At 37.7% G+C, this 22,025-nt stretch overlaps 1 protein-coding gene across 1 annotated transcript in view; it reads right to left on the reverse strand.

Annotated features, from left to right (window-relative positions):
* The window catches only part of LOC141628752 (uncharacterized), a 34,204-nt gene extending 13,253 nt beyond the window's left edge, over positions 1-20,951 (reverse strand). The window contains exons 1-5 of the mRNA XM_074441849.1: positions 20,852-20,951; positions 20,073-20,193; positions 19,468-19,723; positions 19,271-19,348; positions 19,049-19,177 (exon numbers count right to left, since the gene is read on the reverse strand). Coding sequence (XP_074297950.1) covers positions 19,049-19,177; positions 19,271-19,348; positions 19,468-19,723; positions 20,073-20,193; positions 20,852-20,951 — 684 coding nt within the window. The remainder of the gene's footprint in view (positions 1-19,048; positions 19,178-19,270; positions 19,349-19,467; positions 19,724-20,072; positions 20,194-20,851) is intronic.
* Between the last annotated feature and the right edge of the window lie 1,074 nt (positions 20,952-22,025).

Genomic DNA, 22,025 nt, shown 5'->3' on the forward strand with positions numbered 1-22,025 from the left:
TCACTAAGGTGAGTAGTGCAATACCTCAAGGGAGTTCACCTCCAAAACTAAAGGATCCGGGAAGCTTCTCAATACCGTGTACCATTGGCGACACCACAATCAACAAAGCCTTATGTGATCTAGGGGCTAGTGTGAGTGTTATGCCATACTCGGTGAGTAAAAGGTTGGGGATGGGAGAGCTTAAGTGCACCAATATCACACTCCAAATGGCCGATAGGTCGACGAAGACACCATTAGGGATATGGGAAGATGTCCCCGTACGAATTGGGAAGTTTTTCATCCCGGTGGACTTTGTCATTGTTGATATGGAGGAAGATTCCAACATTCCAATCATTCTAGGAAGACCCTTCTTACACACCGCGGGTGCGGTAATTGATGTGAAACATGGTGAGCTCACTCTAGAAGTGGGAGATGAGAGTATCACTTTTAATCTTGACAAGACTATGAGAGCTCCCCGTTTACATGAACCGTGTTTTATGATCGATCATTATAGTCGGAAGGATGAAGGAAGAAGTCGGAACTCCAATGAAAGAAGAAAATTGAAGATGCCCCATTCAAAGAGCAAGTGAATTGTGACAAAGAGAGCTTGCAAAGCTCACCAAAGACAAGCAATGAAGAAGATGGCCTTATGGGCCAAGAAAAGGAAATGGGAAAGTTGTCTCCATCAAATCAAGAGATTTTCAATGATCAACTTAATGAAGTATGTGGTCTTTGGGACGACGAATTTGAAGGGATTTTTAATCCCTACATTGGTAATGCCATCGATCAAGACCGACAACAAGGGCCAAGGTCTATTGAAGACCTCTATCATGATAATGAACAAGCGTTTGATTACTTTTTCAAGGTGTTGAGCAACATCAACAACACCTTGAACATGCCCCCTTGACATCTCATCAAGAATGAGAGTTTGGTGGAGTCCTCCCTAAACCACCATTTGTAAATATTTCTAACTCCCTAACTTGCATTTCAATTCTTATATTGCATTTTTGTTATTTTTGGATTTTTATACTTTGATCAAGATAATTATCATGTTTCAGAGAAGTGAGGGAGGGACTAATAATTTCAATTAATGTGTAGTGCTTTAGCTTAGTGTGGGGATGGCAATTGCCTAGGCTATCCATGCCTTAGTAGTGCCCCCACAATGTAGAACACGAGATATGAAGAAGAATGGAAAAATGTCAAGGGATATGCAAAGTACACGGATGGAACTGAATCCGGGTACAAAGGGGTCGAATCCGAGCGGATTCAGGAGAATCCGCCCGTCTTCAGGCAATCCGGGCATATTGAATAGAAGACGCCCATCCAACATGAGCTGAATTTTTGAAATATCTGACTGTCAGCGAATCCGGGCGTCCTGCATTCGAATCCGCCCGTCTTTAAAAATCCGCCCGTCCTGAAAGGAAGACGCCCGTCTTCTTGGCTGAAGAAAACAAGAAAAATCCCTGTGAAGGAATCCGCCCGTCTTCTGTAGAACACGCCCGTCCCGTGTTTGCAAATCCGAGCGTCTTCACTGAAAGACGCCCGTCTTTAGGCGAGTTTTTCCCAACCCAGAAAAGGCCAAATCCGGGTGTCCCGAGCAGAAACCGCCCGTCTTGCCCCTGCATTTCAAATTTTTCGGGTTTTATAAACCCCCTCCCACATTCATTTCTTCATTCCTTCATTCATAACACTACTCATAACCCTCAAAACCCTCATCCTCTCCATTACAAAAACAAGATTCCTCAACAACATTCACCAAAATCAAATCAAAACATCCTTTTAACAACAAATCAATCACTCCTCTTTCAACAAAAATCAAAACCAAGCACAAAATCTTCAACCTTTGAGTCAATTTTTGAATTCATAAAGGCAAAGCCTTTCATCTTTAAATCGATTTGGGTGCACTAGAAATTGAAGATTTTTCACTCTTTTCTTGGTTTATTCATCAATGGCAAGGACTAAGGGAGCAACAAGGGCAACAAAGGCAAAGGCACCAAAGGCAAAGGCACTCTCATCAAGACAAAAGAGTCTTCAAGAAAAGAAAGCATTGGCTATGGTGGTAGCTAACCCAAACTTGGAAGTGCAACAACAAAAACCTCCCATGGAAGCAACAACATCTTCTACTCCGGAAATTGCTCAACTTTCAAATTATCCGGAGGTAATTTTCATTTCCAAATCCCATAGGGACACTTTTGCTAAGTTTGCTAGGAAATCATTCCTATCCACCAAGTTTATTTGTGAAGATACCTTAGAAAAGTTGGGTGTCCTTGAGCAAACTAGAGCCTTCTTCAAAGCCATGGGGTTGGAGAAATTGTTTGAATCAAAAGAATTGACATACCCCTCCCTTACCTTAGAATTTTTGAGTTCTTTGAAAGTTAACAAGGTTGAGACCATGGAGACCATCGAGTTTCGTCTAGCTAATGTTAGTAGGCGCATATCCTTTGAGGAAATGGGTAAAGCTTTGGGTCTTAGTTATTCACCGAGTTATTTTAATAATGTTGGCAAATATGACCCTGACCCTCTTTGGGAGGCGATTTCCGGAAGGAAATTTGAAGACTTTCATGCTAGTCGCGCTCTATTAGTCCACCATCCGGGCATTAGAGTGTGGCACAACTTCGTAGGGAACACCATCATTGCAAGAAAAGACACCAACCATTTCACCAAACTCGATTTTGTTCTTCTTGAGTCGGCTTTGAACATTGGAAGGGAATTCACCAAGCCTTTTAACTCTCTAAGGCTTTTGGTGGATAGATGGTTAAATATTGATTGTGGGAAGAAAGGCACCACCGTTATTGTAAATGGAGGCCTAGTCACTATCCTAGCTAAATACTTTGATCCAAACTTCAACAAAGATAACAAGTATAAGGCGAAAGAGGGTGGTCATCTCATTGATATTAATACTATGATATACAAGTACAAGTGGGTTACCCATAACCCTCTTGACACCAAGTATGAATGGCTTACTAGTGAGGCTAGATCTTTCACTTTGCCTTCAAAGATTTGTCGATTGAGTGTCCACCGGACCAACTATCTACTTCCCCTATCAAAAGAGGCCGAGTATATTATCCGACAACAAAAGGGTGAAGTTCAAATGCCCTCCTCTTCCATTGTCACACCACCCTACCCTTTCGAGTACCAAGAGTTCAAGCCGGAAGGTGTTGAAGCAAGAAATGATTATTTGACTCTTCTCATGCAAGAGATGCACAAGCAAGCTTTCGAGGATCGGAAAAATGCTTACTTAGCCCAATATCCACACCTCTTACATTTAGCTAGGCAAGGACTACTTGACCCATCATGTCCTTTGCCTAGTTGGGCGGATAGGGAAGTCTTCTTTCCGAGTGCATCTAGGGTTGTTCCGGGTGATAATGAGGTTGTCGGTAATGAAGAGGTTGATGATAACATTGATGAAGAAGCTAGTGAAGAAGGAGAAGAGGATGATGAGCAAGGTGAAGAAGAAAGTGAAGAAGAAAGTGGTGATAAGACCACTTCTTGTGAGGAAGGTGATGGTAATGATGATATGATGGAAGATTAGCAAGCTTTAGAGGCTCCTACCCTCTTGAGGTTTGTCTATTTCTCTCTTTGTTTTATTTATTAATCTTGATCATTGTTGGAGTAGTCCTAGCACCATTGATGACTAACACCTCGGCCCCATTGAGGTGTTCTCATTTTATTGCTCCCACCTTTCAAAATCCAAAATGACAAAATTAGTTTCATGCATTGCATAGTGTGTGCATGAACTACACCCATCCTTAGGACATTAGCAATAATGTCTAGATCGGTTTGGGGAAGTTAATGCATACACAACGGGAGGTAATCTAAATTATCCTCTCCGTCATAAACAAAAACCATGCATCATGTAGTATAGATTAGTGTAGCTTGCATTTAGTGTAGAAATCATGCATTATGTTTGCATAATTTCCCATCATTTTGGCCATTGAGGACAATGCCCATATTAGTGTGGGGATGGAGAATTCTAACTTAACTTTTATTCAAAAATCCAAAAAAATTGAAAAATTTCGAAAAAACCATAAAAAATTGAAAATTGAAAAACCCAAAAACATGTTTATTTCTTTGGTAGTGTAGTTATGTATATATTGTTTTATATATTGTGTTTGTTCTATCCTTGTTCACATTCATTGACTACACCACATCCGAGACATGAGGATCATGAAGACCGCATGGTATGATCTTTCCAATCTCCTTTTTCCTCTCTATGTTAATGACTATGTGGCTTTATTTTGATTGATGCGGTATAACAATGTGAACTTAGGATTTGCATTTAGTTTATATGTCATATTAGTTGATAGAATCACTTGCATTAGGATGTATATAATAGTTGCATCATGGCATATAGTTGCATTTAGATGAAATATTTTGGAAAGTGCCTAATTGAGAACTTTGACAAGAGCAACTAATCCATTACAAATACTTTTTCAACTTAAGACTTTGCCTACTAGAATGGTTGTAAAACACCCTAGATTGTGTCATACTAGTGTCTTTTGACCCATGACCCAAAGCCTAGTCAAGGGTTTGCATGTGAGTCACCTATCCAACCCCGTGATGCGATGTGGACTTGGTTAACTTGTCTAGGTGACCTTGATTGACCTTGTGGTAAGGCAACCCAAAATTACTTTCTATCAATAAGTTTGAAGTGCTCATTTCGAAAATTTTGTTATGTGGAAGTAATTTATTGCCAAGGAAACCTGATGGAGGCGTACCACTTCGATGTGCTTTGGAGAGGGATCCATTGAATTGGGCCCCCACACGGTTGTGAATTCAACCGCCCAGAGACAGAGTGACTATCACCCCGAAAAGCTATTGTCTAGAGGTTAACCGGTTGCCTAATAAGCGATTGGCGAAAGCAAAGGACACTAGCCCGGAAGGGACAAACCCCATCTCAAATTTTTGAAATGTGAAAGTTAAATGAGGACAATTTTGAATACTAGTCATATCCACCCTTTGTTTATAAAGATTTGAGCATTTCATTCCCAAAAAGCCTTTTGTCAAGCCACTTTGTCGAGCTTGGGACGATCCATGACCTTTACTTTTGTAGAGAATTCGAGACTTGTCATGTCATATGCTACTAGCATCATAGGGATCATCATTCCACCACCATCCGATCACTCTTGACGAAAGCATTTGGAAATTGAGGACGAAAGTAGTCTAGTTTAACACCATTTGGAGGTTATTTAGTGCCATCCTCTTAGCCTTAGTAATTTGTTGAACTAGTATTTGTGAAGGATTATATGCTCTTAAATTTGTTCTCTCTTAGTTGCCTCCGCCACTTGATGAGGAAGTGGCTATTCCTTTTGTAGATGCATCCATTATTTGATTTTGTGTGCTTAATGTTTGGATGTGTCGCCATTTTGGCAAGACCCACCTTGCCTTGCAAGAAGGCATCCTACCTCATGGTTGTCTTGTTGTGAGTTGAAGGGGCGGAGTGAGACCCGCTAATTGTCTCATATCGGCTATGTTATTAGGTTAGTTTAAATAATGGTCCTAGTCTTTGTCACCTCTTTACTCGGGACGAGCAAAGGTTCGGTTTTGGGATATTTGATGTGACCATAATTAGCACATATTTAGCCCCCGAATTAGCTTTGTTCCCATGCTTTTTAGTGCATACTTGGGTCATTTATTGTCTTTAGTTCTTTGTTTTGCATATTCTTTGAGATTTTGATCCCTTGGTAGGAAAGGAGTGCAAATCTTGCATTTTCATGGCAAAACAAGACTAAATTGATTGAATTCAATGACCAAGCATCAAGGAGAGACAAGATTAGAAGGCCTTTGTACATATGATAGTAGATGAGCAATGACGAGAAAGGATCCTTGCATCCCCAAGGAAATCCCCAAGGATTTTATGAAGAAAAGGGAAGAAAAGAAGAAGGAACAAAGCTGAGCAGCAATCCGAGCGGATTGCCTTGAATCCGCCCGTCCTCCACAGCACAATCCGTGCGTCTTCCTTCAAAGACGCCCGGGTAAGCAGCCACCAGAATCCGCCCGGATTCCCTTGAAGACGCCCGTCTTCCCCTGCTACAATCCGCCCGTCCCGACACCAATACGCCCGGATTCCAGCCCAGCACGAATCCGTTTCTTCAAGCTTTAAAGAAAGAAGCCCTTCCTTCGAAAAATACCGGCTTCTCCCTGCTCAATCTAAAAAGTGTAATTACTAGTTTAGCCCTTAGTTAACCCTAATGCATCCACCTAATTTCCACTATAAATACCCCATTAGTCTAATTAGAAGAGGAGGTTCTTCTTATCAATTATTAGAGTAGTTAATATCAATCAAATCCCTCTTTAGTATTGTAATCAACAATTAATCAAGTTTTAATACAAGTTTTATTTCCTTAATCTCTCTTTTGTTCATCCTTTATTTTGGGTAATTGAAGATTATTTGGGTTATTATTGGGAGATTGACAACCTCTCAATCAAGCATCAAGTACTTCTTTTATTCTTTGCTTTATTATTGGAATCATTAGTAGGTATAATTCTCTTAATCCCTTTTAATTATTGTTAATTACTTTCATTTGTTCATCATGTTTCATTTTGTTGGTATGATTGACAACCTTGCTAGCATGATCAACATGATAATGAGTGAGTAGTGACCTAGCTAGGGTTAATGGGTAATTAGGGGAAACCAACATGGGGAATGATTCATGCTTAAATTAATATGCTTTCATGGTTTATTTGCTTGCTTGTTTTGATCTCAACTCATGCACATGTTATGTTTGATGAAATGTGAGCCTATGAATCCTTGCATTTTTTTACCCATCACCTCTCTTTTCAATGAGACTTGTAAGACATAAACCAACTCGAGTCTCATTAGACCATGCATGTTGTTGAGTAGGAAAGATTAAGTCGACTTGTAGGTATTGTCCAATCTAATCGATTCGGCTCCGGGACCCAAACTTTCCTAGGATTGTAAGATATAACCCAACTCAATCCATCACAACAATAATTGCTTGCTTATAATTTGAGAACATGTTTGTATGATCAATTCCCATGATTCCCCTATGACCCCATGATACCCTAGTGCTTTTTATCAATTGTTTACAACCCTTTTATTTCATCTTGCTTATTTACTTTCATTGCTATTTAGTTAGTGACCTTCTACATCAACCCAAATTGTGACACCCCAAAGACACCACTAGTTTCAATAGAAATCTCATCTCAATTCCCGTCCCTTGGGATCCGACCTTTACTTGCCTCTTTACTAATTGTAGAGTTGTTTGTGAAGCTATAAATTGTGTTTTGATTCGGACGTGACCCAGCGACAACATCTATTCAATTGTGAACACGAAACGGACCGATCACCCACTTTGAGGGCCGATTACCTGGAATTCAGCTCTAAATGGATGGCTTGCCAGATTCACGGACCATATATCCACCAGCCATCTGAGGAACTACATTCTATATCCGCACCCTGGCCATTTATGAAGTGGGGCATGGATATAGTAGGGAAACTACCTCAAGCACCCGGGCAAAAAGTTTATATGCTAGCAATGACTGACTACTTCTCCAAGTGGATAGAAGCTGATTCATACAGGCAAGTCAAAGAAAAGGATGTCATAGCTTTCATCAGACACAACATCATATGTAGATATGGCATCCCCTCTGAAATAGTATGCGACAATGGCACGCAATTCGTGGGAAAAAGAACAGCAACCTTCTGTGCTCAATGGAACATCAACCTGGTAACCTCCACACCAGGATATCCAAAAGCTAACGACCAGGTAGAATCTAGTAACAAAGTAATAATCAGTTGCATAAAGAAGAAGCTAGAAAGAAGGAAAGGTAGATGGGCTGAAGAGCTCCCCTTGGTCCTCTGGGCTGACAGAACCACGCCTAAAACATCCACAGGCCAAACCCCCTATTCCTTGGTCTATGGATGTGAAGCAGTAATCCCAGCTGAGGTCGACATTCCATCAGCCAGATGCAGCCTGAATATGATAACAAGCAATATACCTCTAATGGAGGATAACCTGGACTTGACGGAAGAGCTAAGAGATGCGGCCCGAAGATTAGATTGGCGAAGATATCAAAGAAAGAGTTGCAAAAAGCTACAACAAGACCGTCAAAGCTAGAGTATTCAGGGTAGGAGACCTTGTCCTCAGAAAAGTCTTTCAAAACACAAAAGAGAAGAATGCTGGCAAATTGGGCCCCTGTTGGAATATGTGTCCTCCGACAATAATGCGATCACGACTGTTGATCATAATGATCACATGTTTAAATCTCATTATAAAGAATACAATTGGGAAGTAATATTGTTACTGTCAACTGGTCAACATATATCGGTAATGATTGGCTGACTAGAGTTTGACATTACTGTCGTGCGACGGTGGTGATCAGTGGACCCCCTAGGTCATACCTATAGGGCAACACTCTTAATTGATTATTTAATTAATCGTATAATGTTACGAGTTAATTAAATTACTTGAAAATTGACGGACAATTTTGGAAGTAAAATTTACGTATCAAATTGAAATGTGATTAAATGAGATACTGATCCGAGTAATCAAATTGTATAATTACTCGGATGAAATAATTGTTTAATGTAACAATTAAATTTGAATGAATTGTTATAAATACAATCTGTTGTGATTTATAAATTGGTAAAATTTTTGGTACAAGTAATTATGATATTACTAAGTCGATTTTTGTATGTGACGTATTTTTGATAATACGTTGATTTTTAATATGTTAAAAATACATAACAAATTTATGTGACATGTGACATGTGACATATTGACAATTGACAAAAATAATATGGATTCCATATTATCAAATGGACCGAAATAATAAGAGGAGGATTAAGCTAATTAATTGTTTAATTAGTAGGTAAACATAATGATTATTTGCTTTAGTAGCCATGCAACCCTACTACTCATTGTAAAGACAAATGTGTGCATGCATTGGCTCCCCTCCCACTCCCCTTGTCCGGTTTTTAAGAGAGAAAAACAATTGGTTTTTCTCTTAATTTTTACCTAATAACACTAAAATGTTTTAGTGTATTCATTTACAAAACACTCATCCAAAATACAATTTCTAGAGAGAATAAAAATCCTCCTCTTCTTCTCTCTATAAACCGAAATATTTAAGTGTTTATAAATATTTTTGGTTCAATTTTCTACTAATTAATATTATACTAGTTCTTGTAATATTAATTATATTAAGGGTAAGCTTTGGGTATTAATCCTAAGGAGAGATCCTATACTTGGATCTTGGTTCTTCCATTTAAGGATAGCACAAGAACAAAAGAAAAGGAGATTTCTTTTGTGCCCAATAAAATCGAAATCACCAATGTAAGAACATGATTTCTCCTCTATTTTATCATATTGTTTGCATGCATAAAATCCGTATTTAATTTTATGACAAATTAATTTCAACATATATGAGTATGTTAGTGTATATAGATCTACATTTCCTTCAATCGGTATCAAGAGCCACGGTTGGTTGCATGCAAATCGGTTAAAAGTTTTTCCGAGTTATAAGAATAACAAATAAAACTTGTAAAATTTGTGTTATTATGAGATATCACAAAATTAATCCATGCATGTTAATATTTCTGGTCCTAAAATGTTTTAGGATATTTTGGTTAATTTTACGGATTTTTATTGTTCATATTATACAATAATGGCATTTAAATATGATTTTATGAGTAAAAATGTCATTTTTGGTCTAAAATTAGCTATACTTCGAATTTTTCATTGATTTTTGTATATGTTGTCACATATACTATTTTGAGATAACCTGTAAATTTTCATAATTTTTGGACTTGTTATGCTCGAAAAATGGATTTTTCATTATTAAATTCGGATTTAGGTGAAAAATAGGTTAATATGAGTTAAATTTCGAATCTGGTCATAGAAAATTAATATGTTGTCACATGCAATTTTACAAGATCTGTGTAAAATAATTGGCTATAAAGAAGTCTTTTTGCATGATTTATGGATTTTTGTAGAAAAATAGCATAAATAGTGACATTATTAGTGAAAAATTAATAAAACATAATCTATGACTTAGAAAAAACGTCTAATGTTGCATTTTATTATCTTTTTCAGATCTAAAATTGAAAAGTTAATGAAAATAAATTTTCCATGTTTTTATGATTATTTTATTAAAAATCGATAAACCGCAACATTGTTTTTCCGGAAAAATTTCGAAATTTTTAACCTAAGATTTTGAACATTATGAGTGTCATGGTATTTTTCCAGAATGTTCATGAATTTAAATTTCAAATTTCAAATTTATTTGAAATTTTGGGATTTATTTGAAGTTTATGGCTTATTTTTGTAATTTTTGGTCCATTTATGAACAATTTTATAAAATATGGGTTAATTATGGTCAAATTTTTAGTGAAGACTAAATTTTGAGTCCTAAGAGGTTAGGGTAATTAACTTATGCATAAATATGAGTTTATGTATTTTTGTGATTATAAAATGTTGAAATCACGCAAATCCGTAAAAACCGAGTAATATACGATATTGGCTAATTAAAGGCGATTTAGCATAAAATTAAGCATGTTAATACATATTATAATGCTGCATTTTTCCTTTATGATTGTCATAATTTTAATTTATGTAATTTTGAATTATGTAATTTTACTTAGTATGGCCTTAGATTTTAATTGGTATTTCCCGAAATGTATGGGAATATCGATTCGGTTGTAATTTTATTGTGATCTCGTATCACCGTTTTGTAATTTAATAGATTTATTTTTATTTTAGTTACAAATGTATAATAGGAAATTATGTAATTTATTATGTAATTTTATTCATTCCGGAGTTCCCAAAGACGGATTTCTTCAAGAATGGCGATACATAAAGACGGTGTTACCTCGAGATGCGTGCCACAACCGAAGATCAAGGGACCAATGGAGTTGGTTTCCGAATATGTAATAGTTAAATAGTTTTTCTATTTTAGGAAAGGCCATACTAGGATTTATTTATCTTTATGCTTGCATTTTATTTTATGTCACATGCATCGCTAAATCGCCATAACTAAAACATGCATCCTTATTTTATCGAGTTTATCGACCGTGTCAATTAAAATTATCGTAGTTCACCGCTTTAGTTCACTTAAAACGTGATAGATAATAAATTGACATGACCTCTCGCTAAAACAATTAATTGAGACATAGCCTTACCAAATAGTAGAAACCATGAAAACCTATTTCGCGAGGGAGTGCGCTCGGCCCCACCGGGGTACAAACCTTGTTACGTAGGGGAAGTGGGTGATGAATGTTAATCCACCGAATTCATGTTGATAAGGGATGTATCGGCCACACCGTGCCCAAGTTAATGTGGGTTTGGATCATGGACACATTTATTCGAAATTTGGATTGAACTCAACAAAAGTTTTTGATAAGGGATGTATCGGCCCCACCGTGCCCTTGTCGGATGTGTTTTGGGCTAAAGATAATTGTTAATGTAATATTATCGACCAAGAGTTCTAAAAGTAGAATCGATTAAACGTTAATCCACCAAGTTGTATTGATAAAGGATGAATCGGCCCTACCGTGCCTAAGTCGATATGAATTTGGGTCTTGGAATCATTTATCTAGTTGGGTAGAGGTCACTAGAAAAATGCATAAAACTTGTTTAAATCATACATTTTTACGAGTATTATTAAAACGACAATTGTTTTACTCCTTATATTTTGTTTTGTAGACCACTTCTTTTTCATAACAAATGGCAACACCAACACCAACTCCTAATGCCACACCTCTCGCTAGTTCGTCATGGCTCCGATCCTTTATGGATCGATGTAAACTTGAAAAGAATGGGTCAAATTTCTCCGAATGGGATGCCCAACTCAAATTAGCCGCCGAAGGTGACGACAAGCTTCGTTACCTTACCGAGGCCTCTCCACCCGAACCATCCACTAGGTCCACCGCGGCCACTAGGGAAGCATATGAGGCTTACCAAAAGGAGTCCGCCGCAATGAAAAATGTCTTAATATTTGCGATGGAGGCGGACCTCCAAAGGAGAGCCTTTAAAATGGGCAATGCTAATGAGATTTACTCCAAACTTGTGACCATGTTTTCACAAACTCCGCGGATCGTCCAATATGAGGCGGCGCGGCATTCTTTGATCTCGACTTCAAAGAGGGCCAAAAGGTTAGCCCTCATGTGCTCAAACTCATGGAGCTTGTCGAGACCTTGAAAATTCAAAAGGTTGAAATCCCCAAAGAACTCATCGTAGATAGGATTCTACACTCCTTGTCCAAAGTCAAGGCATATGTGCAATTCCGGGTGAATTTCAACATGCAAGACAAGGATGTGTCTCTTGAGGAGTTAAACAAGTTACTTGTGCAAGCCGAGAGGGACATGGGGTTAAATGTGAACCCTCCCAAGGATGTGCTTAACATAAGCACTAAAAGTAAGGGGAAGTTCAAGAAGAATGGGAGAAAGGGCAAGAAGCTAGCTCCCACATTCACCAAAGCTAAGCCTAATGAAGCTAGCACCTCAAAAGTCATGAAGGGTCCTCTTGATAAATGCCATTATTGTAATGGCATGGGACATTGGAAAAGAAATTGTTCCAAATACCTTGGTGATATCAAAGCTGGAAAGATCACTCCAGTAGGTAAATGACTAACCTTCTTTTATGTTTCTAATTCAACTATGGTATTATGATGCAAAGTTGTGATAATGTATCTCCCTTTTTATTGTAAATAGGGCCTCCACCAAGCAAAGACAAGGGAAAGGAAAAGCAAGCATAAGAAACCATGGAGAAGCTAAGGATAGCTTTTATGGAGCTTTGCTTTTCATTGTCTTTAAGATTATGTTTTGGATTTTTAGAACTTTAAGTTTCCATGTTTGACATGGAAAGGTATTTTGGATAATGGTTTGTATTTTGGATGATGGTGACTTGGTTTGCAACCCAAGTCACCCGTTTTATCATTTATCCTTTTATGTTCTAAAATTCATCTTTAAATGCTTGCACTTTGAAACATAAGATTAGTCACTTAAAGTGATCTAATAGACAAATATAATGACGGGTTTCATTATATGTCCACATGCTTAAGGCTTGTGTATGATCATTTATGAAGCGATTTTGAGTCTATGAACTCTCTTAAAGGAATGTCAACCACCAAGTACACATATGAAATCAATAACTATTAGTCTATCTATGAGATAGTTCTCCTTATACTTCAACATCATTAATTTGTGTCTCATATGCTATCTTTCAATGTTTAGTGTATTTATTCTAAAGATAGAGTGGGAGAAAAATGAGGACACAACACACAAGGCAAGATAAAATTGTGTACTTGTGTATATGAAGATCTACGCAAGAGAGAATGATTTGAATGAAGGTATATTTATTCTTATAACTTATGCCGAATAGATGAGATCTATGGTCTCAAGTTAGTTCTATATGACTAAAGAGACCAAGTGTAGTAATCATAAGAGAATATTCTCAAGATAACTACACGAGGAGACCAAAAGAAAGTTTTGGAAGAAAAATGACTAATGTAAAGTCTTAACAAGTTTTTGACTAAGTTTATGAAACATTTGACCAATAGTTTCAACCTTGAGATTTACTTAAGAGCCTAAATGAATCATAGTAATATACTAGTTATGATCGAGTTGCAAATATTGATATACCGATATCTTCAATGGCCAAAGTTTTAACCACGCAAATGTCGTTGCTTAACCTCACTATGAAATGGTTAAACCTCCTTCCAAAAGGACGTATTCTAGATATTGTTTATATTTGAATAATGACATTACTACACATCATTATGACATGAGTGTGTTGGAGATTTAAAATCTCTTTCCGTAAGGTTAAGATGAGACCACTTCAAAATAGGTATTTTGAAAGGATATGACGGGAACATATATGGTTTTATCCTAATAACTTGGGAATGCAATTTATATTTCAATTCTTGAATAAATTTCGATTGAGAAGTCAATTTCGATATGTGTAGAATTGAGTGGGAGTTAGGAAATTCTCATGTGAAGACATGGAATTTAGTGGGAGCTATCATCCTTTGAATATTTACGACTCATCACTCATTAAATAATGACGAGCTAATACCTTCTTTCATAAAGAAGCATTTGAGTTTTCAATTCTGGATGAAAATGGACAATGATAAATCCAATTACATCAAGGGATGTTGGATTAGTATTAAGAGATACACCTCGTATCAACATTCACATAGGTTATTCATATAGATGAAAATGAAATTGCCATTAGCAGTCATGGTCGTTCATTGAATCTATGAACGGTTGATCTCATGATTATTAGTAACTAATGTTTCCGCCATTAGAATGATCATGTACATGTCCAATTATAAATCATATGCATAAGAGCATGATGATTGATTGGTAAGCCATAATAGAAACGTCATGAATTCTCAAGTAGAATCCGATGAGCGATTTCGGTGTTTGACGGAATACTCCATTATGTGATAAGAGGTTGCACATATTATAGAAAGTCCGAGCACATGTAAGGATTTATGAGAATCCCAAATCTTACAAGCCTAGAAAGAGAAATAAGAAGTTTTGGAAAGATGCTTGGTCGAATAAGAAGTTATTCAAAAATAATCTTTCCTAGTTAAGCTAGGACTTGTGAGAAGTGCTAAGCTAATAATCTTGACAAATTGTTACAAGATTCTACAAAATATATACCTAGTGCATTGTGTGTGGATGGAATACTTGATCAGTACAAGTTATTTCATTCATCACAAATTCGTTCGTTATGTGATAGTCGATAAGAAAGTTCTTTCAAGTTAAAGAACCAAAACCAAGGTCGGGAACCTTGATGTGTACTTGGTAAGATTCATGCTATGAGAGAGAACATGAATGTGAAGGAAATTGCAAGTGTAAGAAGTTTGAACACATGGACACATGGCATGTTAAACTTCTATTACAATCAATAAGTGTTTACACTTACGATATACATCACAAGGTTGTAATATGATATTGACTACCCGAGTGTGATGTCGACATTTGTCGTTTGAGTTATTATTAACTCACCTTGTACATTGTTATATCCAAACGGGTTGTAGAGACAATTGAACCCCGTTAAAGTGAACATGGATTAACATTGTTTTTGCCCATAGTTACTTATATGAGGTGACGTCTCGAAGTGACTAGAGTGTGATGCGATTGATGGCAAGTTCAAGTGCCATAGAGTCATGTGAGATGACTAGTCGATCACATAGGCAGACTGTTAGGAACATTTTGTCGGGCCTAATGACCGCTTATAGAGTTCTGGCAAATTTATATAGCCTGGTCGTGGCAAGAGCTACTATAGTATTCAAATGAGTCGATTCTTTTGACTAAAGACTATTCACCTAAGATGGCACAATTTCAGATTAACTTTGATTTGTGTTACTACGACCTTCGTAAATGGGGTCAAATGGGCATATTTTGGGTTATGATGGCTGTGGCTAGTCGAAGGGAATGAGTGCGATAGGAATTGTCCACCCCTAGTCAGGGTTATAACAATATCTCAGGGCCACTCGAGGAGTAATGAACTGGAAATGCGTGGCCACGCTCGGAAAGTATCTATGATAGATAAGTCCGGTCAATCAGTTATTCTCCAGATCGAGGAAACCACTCTCGATATGATCACTTGCAAGTACGACCTGAAAGACACCTTGCATTGAGTGGGAGATAGTAATAGGACAAGAGAATTGGTGACGCACACTTGTCGAGGACAAGTGGGAGATTGTTGGAATATGTGTCCTCCGACAATAATGCGATCACGACTGTTGATCATAATGATCACATGTTTAAATCTCATTATAAAGAATACAATTGGGAAGTAATATTGTTATCACAATCGGTCAACATATATCGGTAATGATTGGTGACTAGAGTTTGACATTACTCGTGCGACGGTGGTGATCGATTGACCCCTAGGTCATACCTATAGGGCAACACTCTTAATTGATTATTTAATTAATCGTATAATGTTACGAGTTAATTAAATTACTTGAAAATTGACGGACGATTTTGGAAGTAAAATTTACGTATCAAATTGAAATGTGATTAAATGAGATACGGTCTGAGTAATCAAATTGTATAATTACTCGGATGAAATAATTGTTTAATGTAACAATTAAATTTGAATGAATTGTTATTAATACAATCTGTTGTGATTTATAAATTGGTAAAATTTTTGGTACAAGTAATTATGATATTACTAAGTCGATTTTTGTATGTGACGTATTTTTGATAATACGTTGATTTTTAATATGTTAAAAATACATAACAAAACAATTGACAAAAATAATATGGATTCCATATTATCAAATGGACCGAAATAATAAGAGGAGGATTAAGCTAATTAATTGTTTAATTAGTAGGTAAACATAATGATTGTTTGCTTTAGTAGCCATGCAACCCTACTACTCATTGTGAAGACAAATGTGTGCATGCATTGGCTCCCCTCCCACTCCCCTTGTCCGGTTTTTAAGAGAGAAAAACAATTGGTTTTTCTCTTAATTTTTACCTAATAACACTAAAATGTTTTAGTGTATTCATTTACAAAACACTCATCCAAAATACAATTTCTAGAGAGAATAAAAATCCTCCTCTTCTTCTCTCTATAAACCGAAATATTTAAGTGTTTATAAATATTTTTGGTTCAATTTTCTACTAATTAATATTATACTAGTTCTTGTAATATTAATTATATTAAGGGTAAGCTTTGGGTATTAATCCTAAGGAGAGATCCTATACTTGGATCTTGGTTCTTCCATTTAAGGATAGCACAAGAACAAAAGAAAAGGAGATTTCTTTTGTGCCCAATAAAACCGAAATCACCAATGTAAGAACATGATTTCTCCTCTATTTTACATATTGTTTGCATGCATAAAATCCGTATTTAATTTTATGACAACTTAATTTCAACATATATGAGTATCTTAGTGTATATAGATCTACATTTCCTTCAGCCCAAACCTGGGAAGGTCCCTACCTGATTGACTCAATAGTCGGCCAGGGAGATTATAGATCAAACCCTGGATGGCGAAATGATCCCAAGAGCTTGGAATATTTCACACTTAAAACTATTTCACATATAAAATATATCTCCCTGTCCAGGTATAATTTTTATCTTAACATTTCTTGCCTGGCCTGATATGAAACTGACTTGAAGAACGAGATGGGGAAAGACTAAATGCGACTTATGATTCCACTTTTTTTTATTCTTAGACAATGACTCGAGACGCCACACTTTAAACCTCATTTCCGTACGGGACAAACATAATTACATATATAAGAATGCGCTGCAGGCTAATAGGTTTCAGAATCTCTTTTCCCTGTTTTACAGCGGTTTAGGTCTACAACTGGATGAGTCCCAGGAGAAGTTTATACAAGCACAAGACCGGATATCGCCTTTGCCGTTGGCAAGTTGAGTAGATACACAAGTAATCCTAGCCTTGAGCATTGGGTTGCGGTGAAACTTGTATTGAGGTACTTGAAGCAAACCATGGATTATGGTTTGAACTATGTCGGATTTCCTTCGGTTTTAGAAGGGTATTCCGATGCTAGTTGGATCACCAACATGAAGGATCATTCATCTACTAGTGGATGGGTGTTCTTGCTTGGTGGAGGAGCTATCTCATGGGCTTCTAAGAAGCAAACTTGTATAACAAGTTCGACTATGGAGTCGGAGTTCATTGCTTTAGCTGCGGCCGGTAAAGAGGCGGAATGGTTAAGGAATTTGGTTTATGAAATTCCCGTTTGGCCAAGACCTATTCCTCCTATTTCTATCCATTGTGATAGTTCGGCGCCTAAGCTAAGCCCATAGACAGGGGACGGGAATTTTAACATCAGGCTAGCATTCGGAACAAAGATCCCTGCTGATGCGTCAAGAGCTATTCCCGCCGCCCCACCCTAAAGAAAGAGAGTTGTTTTTGACTAACCTCCATCCTGTTCGAACCTTTGCTTTGCCCGAGTTTACATAGTCGATCATGAGAAGAAAGGTTCCATCATCCAATAAAAAAAGAAAGGAGTCCCTAGCCTTATTGTATTATACTATACTGCGTATATGATCTTTAAAAGAAGGGAGATTCGCATAGGGCGGGGGATTCTAATACCATGGGGAGGACGCTTTGACCCCTTATTGTATTGATTATTGAGCGCAACGGGAATGCATTATTCACACACACTTTACGATGACTTCTCGGGAAAGAGGCCTGCCCTTCCGGAACCTTATAATACTTGCCATTATATGAATAAATGCCTTGTATAATTTCTTTCCATTATGTGCCCAAGTACTTGTCAATATTGTCATATTTCCTTTTACCGAGTAGAATCTTCAATATTTGTTTTACATACTGCACTTTACTTAAAACAAATCTTAAATATTGGGGGCCACCCCACTGATATCCAACTGATACCCAACTTTCAGTTGCAAAAACAGGCCTTAAAATATTAAGCTCAATTTAATATACAAATCTGGAAAATCTTTTCCTGGCTTGTATAACATATATGGGTTATAAGCCCTCCAGACAGGCAGGGGACATAAGCCCTCCAAACAGGCAACAACCCCACCCATAATACAATGAACTGGCCAGATCCAAAGACAAAATCGCCCGATCCAAATAAATAATCGGCCGAGATACAGTACACATCCAACACTATAAATGTACCTTATCAAAACGCAAAAAGAAACCAACAAAGACCAAATATTTATTCAAAACCGAAACAAAATATTCATCCAAAAAAGCTAGCCTTACCACATACCTAATAATTATCCATACCAGGAACATCCCCCCTGGATGGGCCAAAATATACCTAATAAATATTCATTCCAGGAACATCCCCCCTGGATGGGCCAAAACGAAAAGGAAAAACACAAATCTAAGCAGGCTTCGAACCTGTAACCGACTCACAACCATCCACCATTTCCTGATCACCAGATTCCTCCTTGGAAGGAGGAGAATCCACTTCTTCTTCTTGACCCATATTGGCCAAATCAGGATACTGATTGTCCAGAGCTGTCTCATCCCGATCCGGATCCCAATTAGCCCGGTCAGATTCCGGATCCCTCATAGCATCAACCCGACCTTTTCCAAAGAAATACTGAGCAGCATCAGCAAGCCGCGCCTCCACTATCTCCTTTTCAGCACCGAGCTTTTCATTTTTCCTCAGCTGATCCTGCATTGCCTGCTTCTCGGCAGTCAGCTCTTCCTTGACAGTCTTCAGCTCTTCCCTTACAGCCTCCAACTCTTGCCTGACAACCTTGTCGGATTTTTGCAGCCACCTCACAAACCAAAGCAGCCCTGGATGCCTCTCTAGCCGACCCCAGCTGAGATTGAAGTACAACCTCATTACCCCTGGATGTGTGCAGTCACGATTAACTTTATCTAATTTCTCCTCCAAGCTAGAAACCCTAGCATGGGCATCCCTGAGCTGACAAGCAGTAGCCAACCCGGCATCCAATCCCTACAAGAAACAAAAGAAAGTCAATCAGCCAAATATAAAGCAACACAAAGAACACATAACAGTTAAAATATCCCTTTACAACTAACCTCCTTAGCTTGAGAAGCAAGCTCAACAGACTTTGTCACAAGAGAAGACAAGATAGAAACCACTTTAGTAGAAGAATCAAGGGTATTAGCAGATAAAAGCTGGCCGCTCATACTAGCAGAAAATTCATTTATATGTGCCCGGGCAGCATCCATATCGTCCATCCTAGCAGACACTTGCTTGACACTCCTGATTGGTTGAGCTTGAATATGCTTTTTCTCTCTCCCTTCCTTTTCAGGAATAACATCTTCCCTCCTCCTTTTGGAAGCCTGAACAACCTCCGGTGATACTAGCCTGGGTGGATCCTGGGGAGGCTAGACATCAGAAACTAAAATGTCAAGTGTCTTATCACTCCCACTAGCCTCCTGGCTCTTGGACTGTTCAGCAATCCTAGCCACTCCAGCCTTTAAATCTTTTGCAGTTAAGCTGGCCAACCTAGCAGAAGACCCGAATACTGAATATATAAAGAATATACATAAATATCAGAAGAGAAGCGATAAGAAGACAACAATTGACATAAAGACATATAGAAGACATACAGGAAAGAGCAGTGGAGCTAGGCTTGCCTTTGGGTACTTTGACCACACTCAGCTTGGTCTTCATATACCGGGGCAATAAATCCCTGCCTAGACTGGCAGGCCAAGCCCTCTCTTCCTCAGGAACAGAAAGAAAATCCTCTATCCTTGAAACACCATCCTCGTCAAGAGGGTCGAAGTTCCAATCAGGAGCTACAAATATTACCATAAAATGCACAGGTAAAAATTAAATATACTAATTTCATTTAATATATATTGCAAATTAAGAGTACAGGAAACCTACCACTCTCCAAAGGAGGATATCTCAAATAATTAAAGCATGACCTCAGGCTCTCAGTCCGGATAAACAGGAAAGTCTTCGCCCAGCTTTTATCATCTCCAGAGTCCAGGTTAGTAATTAATGGAGACATTTTTGACTTAATTCTCAAATTAAAACGACCAGTAGAAGGATTTTTCATATGATATACTGCCTTGATATCATTAATAGTAATTATAAGACTATGCTTAGCACATAAATTTTCAATAGAATGGACAAGTTTCCAAACCATTAGCATGATTTGGAAAGGTGATACTTCCATAGCACGAATAGTATCAATCATTAAAAGAGTAAAAGGTAACTTACAACCTGCTTTGAACGCCCATTCATAAATACAAAACCAACCAGGTGATACCCAATTGGCTCTGACTGGACAAGACTCAGGAATCCAAACCTCAGCCGAATCAGGAATTAATTTTTTCTCCCTAAAAACCCTATCATAGTTCGTTTTCAATAAGTTTTCTTCAGGGTAATAAGGATCCAGAGATTGAAGAGCAGAAAAAATAGAGTCTTGATATTTAAAGGCTATAGCACGAGCAGGAGGATCAATTTCAAGCACCTCTTCCTCATGGATATCTTTGGGCTCAGGCTCAGCAACAGCTTTCTGGGAAGCAGGACGCTTTTTGGCTCCCATATCCTTCGATGTTTTGTTTATAATGATGAATTTTATGAGAAATTATAAGTTAGCAAACTGGAATTCCTGGGAAATAGGGGAGAATTCTAGAGAAAACTTAGCAAGAAAAGTGGAAGAAATTTGATGAAAAATAAATTCATCACAAATACCGTATTTATAGAGGAGGAGCAACAGTGCAAAAACCCTAGAAAATGCAAAACTGTCAGGATGACATCATACAGTTAGCCGTTGCAGTGTTTAACGATCACTAGAAGTCTAAGAGTCCTTGAATAAATCTGATTCTTTTCATTTGTTTAGCCCGGTAAATTGACATCTCACCCCTGGCCTGATCCGGCACGGGTAAAATGTCAAGGGGCAATTGTTAGGCCCAAATTAGCCTGGTCTGATTGTAACCTAGCCTGGCCTTATTAGGCTGATTGGGGCAACCAAAGTCCGGGCAAGTACAGTTATTATTTGACAGGAGAAGAACACTAGAGGATAAATAAGTCAAGTTAAGGTCCGGAAGAAAAGCCCGATAATGATATTAAAGTAGCTTGATGGAACTCTCCAAGAAGACGGCGATCAAGCAAGCAAGCAAGACAGTTATACACATGCCCTATTATCACGGAAGACCTAGTCCAACTCTAAGAATAGTATGTTTCCACGTACCAGATCATGCAAAGGAATATAAGCCGAAGTTTGTTGAAGAAGACTGGGTCAAGCGGATAAATAGGAAATGTGCCCTATTTTCTAGCTAACAACTGAAAACGGTCAAGAAGAACGTTGGGTGGCATCCAACGTTAATTTTTGAAGAGTATAAATAGCATTATTTAACATTTGTAAAGGATACACATTATTCTCATTATTCACTACTGAATACTCATACTTACATACAAGATTCGTAATCGGCTTATCAAAGAAATACAATAACAGTACCTATATTCAATCTCCATCTATAATTCTTCTATAATCTTATCCCTAATTGGCAGAACTAGATACCCTAATTACTTTATAATCAAGCCGGATCATTTCAGGGAAAGTCCTGCTAAAACAGTTGGTAAGTTCTATTTCTATGTTGTTTGTGTACTTCGGGGT

The sequence above is a fragment of the Silene latifolia genome, chromosome Y (assembly GCF_048544455.1).
Source record: "Silene latifolia isolate original U9 population chromosome Y, ASM4854445v1, whole genome shotgun sequence".
In the NCBI taxonomy this organism is placed as follows: domain Eukaryota; kingdom Viridiplantae; phylum Streptophyta; class Magnoliopsida; order Caryophyllales; family Caryophyllaceae; genus Silene; species Silene latifolia.